The 10,278-nt window shown below is 34.9% G+C and overlaps 2 protein-coding genes across 2 annotated transcripts; both read right to left on the reverse strand.

The window, feature by feature from the left end:
• Window positions 1–251: 251 nt before the first annotated feature.
• On the reverse strand, window positions 252–890 carry LOC118275994 (gamma-interferon-inducible lysosomal thiol reductase-like). Its single transcript, XM_035594120.2, has one exon. It carries the CDS (start codon window positions 888–890, stop codon window positions 252–254), a length of 639 nt encoding a protein of 212 aa, XP_035450013.2.
• Window positions 891–3,337: 2,447 nt separating this feature from the next.
• Window positions 3,338–4,758, reverse strand: LOC118276495 (GILT-like protein 3). The gene has a single exon (XM_035594837.2). It carries the CDS (start codon window positions 4,684–4,686, stop codon window positions 4,036–4,038), a length of 651 nt encoding a protein of 216 aa, XP_035450730.2. The 5' UTR covers window positions 4,687–4,758; the 3' UTR covers window positions 3,338–4,035.
• Between the last annotated feature and the right edge of the window lie 5,520 nt (window positions 4,759–10,278).

Genomic DNA, 10,278 nt, shown 5'->3' on the forward strand with positions numbered 1-10,278 from the left:
TTCATTACACCAAAAAGGATAGACTGCTATTATTACATTTTCATTACAGTTTCACTGGTTATCATCAAAAATTTCACAGAGTTATTTGCCATATCTCGCTCGACGATTGCCCAATTGCACAAGTTTGTAGATTAAAACGCGGGCGAAAGTTGGACATTTAGTACAATTCTGGCACCAGCATAGGCTAAGTAAGATAAGACTTCGCAATTCGTCCATTCTAACTCTGATAATACAATATTCTTGAGGAGTTTTTAAACATGACAGCTAGTTATTCCAGTGCTCGAGTCCTCCGATAGAGCCCAACAGATCAAGTTTGAGAGTCTAGTCAAACCTTGATTGTGTAGTTCTAGATTGATGTCGTCATTGAAAACGACGTATGGAATGAATTTTAACTCTTCCATAGGTTTGGCGGCAGCTTCCGAAGCTTGTATATCCAAGTTGTCTCCAGGATTAGCGACACAGTAATCAACATCTAACATATTTAAGCCGATATCTTGAACGCAGGCATAACTTCCTTGTCCGAATGATGGGAATGGATGAGAAAACTCGCAAGTAATATAGCGGAGCTGGGCGGCTTGGTCATCCTTCAGCTTGTCCAAAACGCATCTATGTACGCGATTAGCCCAACACTCAGCAAGACCATTATCACACACGAAAACGTTATTCTCCCACTTTGTCCTTCCCCAAGGTACGAATTCGATGTCAAGAAACTGTCCATGCGCTGCGACCGCTGGTAAAAGCTGATTGTTAAGGAATAGTTGTACTTCAGAATTTGATGAAGTAATACCCACGGTAACCTTTATTCTTCCATTCACAGTTTGCAGCCCATTACTTTGAGATGATGCGAGCACAAGGCACGCTGAAAATAAAATTATATATTTTGCCGCCATTACGTCGAGTTTGAACTGCACATATACAAGTACTGAATTTTTTGGCGATAGTTCCGTTACCGACCGATATCTCAGATTATATTTAATTTAATAATGCGTTATAATATCTGTATTATTGATGAATAATATACAGGCAGTATGTAATACATAAAATATTTATTGGTTTTTAATACATTTTAACTATTGTGGTTCAAACTCATCATCATCGTCATCACTATCAACACTAAACGTCCACTGTTGAAGATAGGCCTCCTCAATGACTTTCAAATCAGCTGATTGGAGATGACCTGCATCCAATGGTCCTGCATCCTGTAATATTTATTAGGTCGACTATCCTCAACCTGTTGAGTGAACATTTTGCGACCTGTCGCCAAAATTCTAGACCTTTTCTGTACTATGTGCCTTACTCTCAGCTAGCTTTAAATTACTATGTATACTTACTACTTACGATAGCAATTGTATTACCAAAGTGAACATAATTTTTATACACTAACCAAACAAAACCAATTAACTTGGTTCATAAGTCTTGTCAGGTAGAATTATGGAACGCCTGCGTTGCGTGATCCACAAATATGTTGTTTCGGGTCTGGGTGTCACTGCCCTGAACTTTCCAATCTTTCCAATGCACCCACGATACAGGAAAAATCCTAATGTAGGCCTAACCTAATTAAAAAAAAAACAACGCACTTGTCACGCCTCTGTTAACTTGGTTCATAAGTTTTGTCAGGTATAACTTTTGGATTATGGAAGGTGATCCGTCTCTTCGTTTACCGGATCTACAGTTAAATTGTATGTACTGTGTGGAAGAGCATTTAAACGAATGGGCAAATTGTTCGACCTATTGATACTCACAACGACATAAAACAACGTAAAAAAGTCAATTGTGTTTCATTGTGTGAGTGAGGTTACCGGAGGCCCAATAACTTCTCCTAATGCACTTAGTGTCATTAATGTATCCTCGAAAAATGAGAAAACACTATTTATATGTATACTAGCGGACCCGACAGACGTTGTCCTGTCTACACGTTAATTTGAAAACGCCTCTGGTTTAATCGGCTAAAACATTCTGGCACCTTTTTGATTGAAAATTATTATTCAAATGTTATGACAATATCTAACGTCATTAATATTTGACACTGCGATGGTAGCGACGTCCGTCGGATGCGATGTAAAAAAGTTATAAATACCAGCTAATAATAAATTAAAAATTAAGCTCACAACGAATAAAACAACTTAATTTAACAAAAGTCAATGATAGGAAGAAACAATAGGCAGTCATATCGCATGCAACTAAATACTCTAATGCACTTAGTGTCATTAATGTATCCTCGAAAAATGAGAAAACACTATTTATATAAAGATTTAAAAGAAAATAAAAAATCATCCTATAGCCGTTACTGATTATCTGAGGTAACGATAACATTGATAAGATTGAAATAGGTAATTTAAAGAATTATTAACTTATTTTTAAGTTGTAAATGTCTTTATTTTATTTGTTTATTTTAGTATTGAACCTTATCATGTAGGAATAGGCGGAAAGAAATTTCCCGGTTTTGAATAATAGTAGATATTATATTGTATATACTAGGTGACTGGTGAGATACCTTCAATACTTATGGAGAGTACTCGGTACTCGATTCTCGTTAACTTGGTATAAAAAATAGGTACTTAATTTTTTATCGAAATGTCTCTAAAAATAAGTGAAATTTGAATAGGTCTCGATGTAGGTAGGTATTATCCTAGGTACCTATGTATTCTGTGTTAATAGCGTGCTGCGCGACCCGTGCGTACGCGCAGTGTCCAAGTATTCCGCAGTTAAATAAATAAATACTGGACTCGGTGTACTGTGTACGAAGTTTACTATGTAGTTATTTAATATTTCATTTTTATGTTATTTTATTTCATAATATATGTTCGCATACTATCACGTCCTCAAATATTGAAGGTATCTCACCAGTCACCCCGTATATAATTATGTTAGCTCATTTTCAATGCAATTACAGTTTTATTTTTATAAATGCTCTCTCTACCTAATATTAGAATCATATAGTATAGTTGAAAAGCTCATTGCTAAATAATATCAAGCATTCGAATCAATCTCGAAAGTTAAGCTTTGCATGCCGAGGTTAGTTTTTGGATGGGTGGCAGTTTATTATCGAATTCACCTTTACTAAGTAGAAGTAGTATGAACGTCAAAAAATACTTTTTATATGTTTATCTTGTATATGTGTAAGTGAGATACAGTTATAGGTCAAATAAAACCATTTTACAGTAAATTTTCTTATCCTACAGCGAAATTAAACAAAAAATTAATGAAGATATATTATAGGTATATAATATAACGTCGACATGTGTGATAATCTGAGCTAGGTTTGGTCTGTATTGGTCGTGGGATTTTTGTATGGAATTTGCCCATTGTCCTTTCGTAAGTTAATATAAAAAGACAATACAATTTAAAGTATTTATTGCAAACATATAATATCACAAACATTTTACAATACCAGCTTTCCTAGAGTAGATAAAAACTTAAGCTTTGACATAATTATTGTCGTATATATGACAATGCTAGTAGCTGCTATGCATTGGTTTTTTGTCGATACTCATTCTAATCTAATTTTAGGAATACTGAAAGAATAGAATGCTTCCTCTTATATAATTTCACTAAGTTATTAGTCATAATCTTGACGATTATCCATTTGCACGTATCGATTAAACACGACGCAAAAGTGACTCATTTTGTACAAAATCGGCACCAGTACTTAGTATAGGTACAATGGGCCTATATATTTTCCTGATAGCTTAACAAACACATACTTTTACACATTTTCTATATTCACAATTTTCCCTCAATAATATTTTTATAATAACTATCGTGAGACATATTAAATTAACAGTTTACTCGCGTAAATTAATGCAGAAAAACTTTCTGCACAATGTCGCCGCGTCTGCGCACGCTGCTCGTAATGAAGAGTCCCTCTGTGACTCGGAACTAGTAGAGCTTTTCTCCATTAGTTTACGTGAGTAAACCGTGATTTTTAGTTAATCTCTCAATTACACTACATAGGTGAAACCAGAACGGGTAAAACTGTGCCTAAGAAAAATCGCGTAAATTGTGTTTTCATGTATATTAGTCTTAAAACTGGTTTTAAATAGAACAGTTAGTTACCCCAGTAGTCGGGTCCTCCGCCAGAGCAAAACAGACCAAACTCGCGAGCCTGCTGAACCCTTGCCGGTGCAGTTCCAGATTCAAGTTGTCATTGAACATGATGTACGGAACGAAATTGATTGTTTCCATTGGGTCCACTGCAGCTGCCGAAGCTTCTCTATCCAAACTGTCTTTAGGATTAGCGACACAGTAATCAACATCGAGCAGGTTTAAGCTGACAGCTTGAGCACAGAGATAAGTCCCTTGCAAGTACGATGGGTACGGCGAAGAAAACTCGCAAGCCATATAATGGAGCATGGCCACTTGGTCATTCTTCAACTTGTCCAGAACGCATCGGTGTAGACGATTAGCCCAACAGTCGGTAATACCAAATTGACATAAGATTTCATTGTCCTCCCACCTTGTCCTACCCCACGGTACAAACTCAATGTCAAGAAACTCTCCATACGCTTGAACTGTTGGTACCAGCTGGTTGTTAATAAAATTTACTGTATCAGAGCATCCTGATGTGGTACCCACAGTAATCTTTATTCTTCCATTAACAGTTTGCAATACATTATCTTGAGTTAAGGCTAGCACAAAGCACGCGGAGAACAAAATAATATATTTTACTGCCATCACGTCTATCATAGAACACACGTGTGAGAAAACTGAAATAGATATTTGGGGCAGCACTATTGGGCAGTACTATTACACATCGATATCTTGAAAAGATTATTTCAATGTGCTCAAGTGTATAATCTGAGCACTGCTAGCTGACCACTTGATTAGATTGATAAAGTGAGAAATCATATCTTCAGGTATTTTAATAATCAGATTTAGCTCAACCATTAGTCGAATCAGGCTTGAAAGAAACCTCTTTATTTTATAATAAACTTTGCAAATAAAAACAACTGTAAAACAATTTTCTTGCCTCCGTCTCCCCTTCGAAAGAATTCCAAGGTAATCTCTCTAGATTACATCACAAAAAAATTCGAACTCTTTAAGCCTCCATATTTTCTTTATGCGAAAAATATGTTTTTGTGGCAGCAAGTGGCCCGCCTAGAATAATAAACAGAAGAAACTTATTAACTTTTCTAAGAAGAAATATGTACATGCCGTCTTATTAGGGATCTGAAGTGAAACCCCTCCCCTAATTTATTAAATTGTTGTATATTTTTAATGATAGAATAACTGAATGAGAAATAAAGTATCTTACTATAAAAATAATTTTAATTACTTTAAGATTGCATTACTTACATTAAAATATATTGAAAAACTAAATATAGTCCCATTATTCAAAAAGGTATTTTGCTGCCATTAAATACGTATTTACTAGTGAATACTTTTGCCATAATATATGGTTTTTTAAAGGACCAAAGAAAGGACTGCTTAGTGCATAAATACACAACATTTTAGGTCTAACTTGTAGGTAAAGCAAATGTAACAATTACTTAAGTAAAATATCAATGAGATGAACATCAGCCATGATTCAAAGAAAACTTTCTACTTTTCCCTAAGTAATTAATATATAGCCCCAACAGGAAAAAACCTGAACCGAGACACCTTAATCTTAATTCATTGCACAGAGAGCAGGTATTCAATTACAGTTAATATGTTTAAAAATGTACGCCTCCCTAGAAGGGTGCCAACCGCAGTACTAATGAAATTGACTTCCCCCGGGATAGTACCGCAGATCCCTTGAAACATAGCCCCCCAACACTAGACGCGGTCCCTATGTTCCCAGTTAAAGACAATGGTATCGATGCCTTGCCAAATTAACGAGTTGCTGTCAAATTCTGAGTTTCTGAACTTGATATTGATGATGGGATCAATAAAAAGTACTTTAATGTACTGATGCAGCAATCAAAGTTAGTATTGAGATAATGACGATGAAGCTCACAGAAATACAAGAGACTTGAAAGTGTGGTTGTATTAAACGTTGGTCAAAGGGAAAGTCAAAGCATTTATTTCAATTAATCCTTAATTAGGTACCTTTGAACGTCAAATTAAATTGTTCGTCAGTCCGTCTGTTAGTGCAACTAGGTGCCTGTTACAAAGTGTAGCTTCGAATGGAGAAGAAGGAACAAGAAATTCCATGATTACTCTTTTGAAACACAATTACAATCATATTATTTAATCCTTTACCTATTTTATATGTGAGAACAATGTAACGACAATACAGCGAACAAATTTAAAGACGGCTGTTTCAAACATAGAGCCAAAAATATCATGGAAACCAAATAAAATGCGGCCTTTTCAAAAGTTCCGGAATTAACAAATCACTTTATGGCGAGCTCATCAGTCGGCACGGAACATTCGCAGTTTATAAGTTAATACGGCTTACGAAAAACTTTCCCTGGCACTCTCACACAATCTGATTTAAACTTTTTACGAGCGACCACGCAATCTCATCAGCTGTGTCGCACACAAGGGAAATGTGTAACACCCACGAAATTTCGCTAATTTTAATTAATTCAAACTGCACACTGAAAGTCAACTCTTAAACACCCTTCTCGACCATAAAGCTAAATCCTGTCTACAAACGACTGTTAGAACTTAACGAGTTCATACATCCCCGTCGACGGTTACAATGGGGATCGTAAAATTAATACCTTACCTCTGAATCGTCAGGCGGCCTCTCTAGATGGTAATTCCCCCTTAAATATTTAAGTTTTCTGTGCACCCTCCACCCGCAACAAGATTCAATTTCACGCCCTAAAAAGGGGTCCGCTTTGGGCGATTCTCGGCTTCTCAAATGTCAAGAGACATGAAAGCACCCAACTGAACAAGATCTCTAACAATCACTAGTTACCAGTTTTCGAATGTTGTGTCTGTTTGTACGGCTCAAGCCGTAAGAGGTCTCGTTATTATGGTGGGGACATCGAAGAGAAACTCTTCAAGTATTATCCGGTTGCATACAAAATGGAAATGGTGAAGCTCAATTGAATCAATCTTGCGTCAAATTGGTGAAGATTTGAAGGGAAGTTTACATTTTAAGTTCATTTTCTGTTTCAAATATACTAACATATTACATCTTTGAATGTATTTTCTTTGCAACGTACGGTTGTAAAATATTCAAAGCCTAATATTATATTATAAAGTTTCGCAGTAACTTACTTGTGTATGTGTGGGATGTTTTCAAAGGCGTTCTAATTGTGATCGAGAACCGGCTCACGTACCGTTCGATATGACCCCTTAAATCACATATAACGCTATCAAACCGCATGATTAATTTGATTAGTTACGTGTCTAGGTTTAATGATATCTAGTGTGTCTACATTATTCACGAAGACGTACAAAATTAATCAGTTAGCGGTGATATGAATAGATTTACATTAATATGTGTTGTTTTTTGAAATGTGGTTTTAATTTTTGGTAGTTTATTGTATTTGATCTTACTAATTTAGAATATAAAATGTTTCATTCCTTGTACAAACTCACGACAATAAGGTAATTTTTCATTTAACTTCATTATATACGTGTAAATCTTGTTGCTTATCTATATAACGCTCAAATTCACGTCTCAGGTTCAAACCTGACTACTCGAACATCAGACAGTATCTTTAATAACTAAAGAGTAACTAAAGAGTATTTACATTGACAGTAAATCTTCCTAAAAGTAAACGGTGGTCATGTTTATTGAGAAGCTTAACCTTAGACTACCTAACATGGCTAGAAGCCATAAATACCACCAACGTTTCGCGATCAGAATACGTTAAGCAATACTACGTGATCTATATATTCCCTGAGTATTAGTTACTGAACATTATATATACCTAGTAGGTACATATATGTATGTAACTCAAAGATAGTCAGGTACGGAGTAACTGAGTCCTATTGGTCAATAGACTATGTTCATTCACTATTATTATACAATTGTAATATTGTATCTAAATCTAAAGACACGATTACTAAAAAACGTAAGTTCCTCGTCAAACAGTTAGACCCGTGAGTAAGCCTAAAACATGATAATTAATTTAGTATGTCTCACGAAAGTTATAATATAAACATATCTGATAAGTATAAGTTAAAATAACAGTAGAATGTGCACAAATACGTGTATATTGAGTACGTACTACATAGTATGTAGGTATGTATATAAAACCACAATTACTCAAAGAGAAATAAACATAACATAAAAAGCTAAATATGCATTGATATTGTTCTACTATACGCATTCAAAATAACGAAAATTCATATGTAACCAATCCTAGCTAGTTCGCATAAAAGGCGGCAGAAAGTAGGGCTGCCACGTAAACATAAGGAATAATTTAGATACTTAAATGACAGTGTCAAATCCTTTTTCATATTTATCAACATTCAATGTCATAAGACACTTACTTGATGACATTATTGAAATCAACGTACAGAGGCTTTAGTAAGAATTTTCTTTACGTTTGACCAAAACGAGAGCACGTTTGGCGCTGTGATTGGTTGCTGTATTGGAGCCAGCCAATTACAGTGCCGTACGTGCGTAACTCGTACTAAGCTCTCAGAAGAGTGTGCGTTGATTCACTCACCATTTCCAACAGTTTCTTGAGAAGATATTAGTCAAGGCAGTCCTATTTAAAATAAAATTAATAAGTAGGTATTTGGATAACCATGCACTGAACCATTTCTCGAAAAACTTTCTTAAATATTCAGTATTCATACTTAGTCTTAACATCCCCAATTATGTCAAAATTAGTGTGGGTTTATTTTCTTTTAGTTTTCCACATGCCTTTACTTCCTTTATAGTTATAGTAATAGTAATAGCAGCGAATAATCATAAGAAATTAATGCTCAGCTAATAAAATAAAGTATTGTATTCGATACTAAGAAAGTGATAGGGAGACATTACGATCACTTCGACACTTTAGTTAGTTATGTAGTTTGGTAAATTATTACTACTAATACCTTTAACATTAAAAACTTTGACAAAAAAAAATCTTACCACACTCTAGGATTTTCTCCTGTGCGGTGCGTTTACAAACATACAAGTTCACATGCATTTGTGGATTACACAAAGAGTTGCTCCTTGAGGGAATCGAACCCTCTACACGTTGCCCAGCCACCGCGCCAACCGTGAAATTGGAAATTTACAGCTAAATTAAATACAATTAACAAACTGTACTTACTTTTAATTAATTTATCAACCTTACACCCCTGACCTTCAATAACTCCCATACGAAATCAAAAAAAGAACTACTTAAACAATTAAAAAACAAAAAGGAAACCATTTAAAAGATATTCAAAAAGACAATCAGGAACATAAAGTTTAGTAACCGTGGAGTATTTACGAGGCAGCCCTATTGTGCTAAAACACTGGCTATTAGCATACAAAGAGGGCTCATGCGTCCGCCCTGCAGTTGTCGCTGCACCGAACCCGCTTTGTATTTGGACAGCCCTAATAAAATTATTTAAATTGCACTATTAATTTCTTTGTGTCTGTTTATTTTTCATGCGTGTTTTCTATTTGTCTGTAATTAAAAGTCCTGTGAACATTTGAATGGGATTGTAATTGTGCCTTTTATGTTCTATTTTTCTTTAATTTAGAGGTGTAACACTTTCAGTGCCTACTTGCGTCATGTTATCAAGGGTAAACACTTATGTAATTGATTGAGTAGGAGGGAGTTCATTGTCTATTCACATCCATAGTTCGATATATTACTGGGAATTGCCAGCAATAGACCACTAACACAATATTTTGCATGCTTTTCTCCGAACAGTTGAACTAAATACACCCACTTCAACAATATTAGGCTTTCTAGAACGATATAAGAGGTACACTAAACTTCTGTATTGAGAACTCCGATATAGGAAATTTTAGAAATTGATACTAGATTCAGGGTTATTAACTAATACCCAACTTAAAAAAAAATATTGCAAATCGATGGAAAGATCTTTGTTAAAACTGAACTGGTAGAAAATAACAATCGTCGAAAAATGAAATATTACATTTGGAAAATATTACGTACTTGTTGGCATTTCTTACCATTTTTAGAATATAAGTTTTTAAACTGACATGGTCACTAACAATAAAATTGGAACTTGAAACGAGATATTTAACATTTTTTTTAAATTTTTATGAGTTTCCGATATTTGAAACTCATAAAAGACTGCCTAAAAAAATACAGCAAATACTTAGAAAACATCTCAATAAATAGGCAACATACTAACATGAACCTGTAATAGCACGACAATAGCTGCTTAAGCGAGTTTGTGGAGAGTACAAGTACGTTATACAATCACAACTATTTG

The sequence above is a fragment of the Spodoptera frugiperda genome, chromosome 31 (assembly GCF_023101765.2).
Source record: "Spodoptera frugiperda isolate SF20-4 chromosome 31, AGI-APGP_CSIRO_Sfru_2.0, whole genome shotgun sequence".
In the NCBI taxonomy this organism is placed as follows: Eukaryota; Metazoa; Arthropoda; class Insecta; order Lepidoptera; family Noctuidae; genus Spodoptera; species Spodoptera frugiperda.

Coding starts and splice junctions, on each gene's coding strand:
- LOC118275994 (XM_035594120.2), bottom strand. CDS start 890: ATGGCGGCAAAATATATAATTTTATTTTCAGCGTGCCTTGTGCTCGCA.
- LOC118276495 (XM_035594837.2), bottom strand. CDS start 4,686: ATGATAGACGTGATGGCAGTAAAATATATTATTTTGTTCTCCGCGTGC.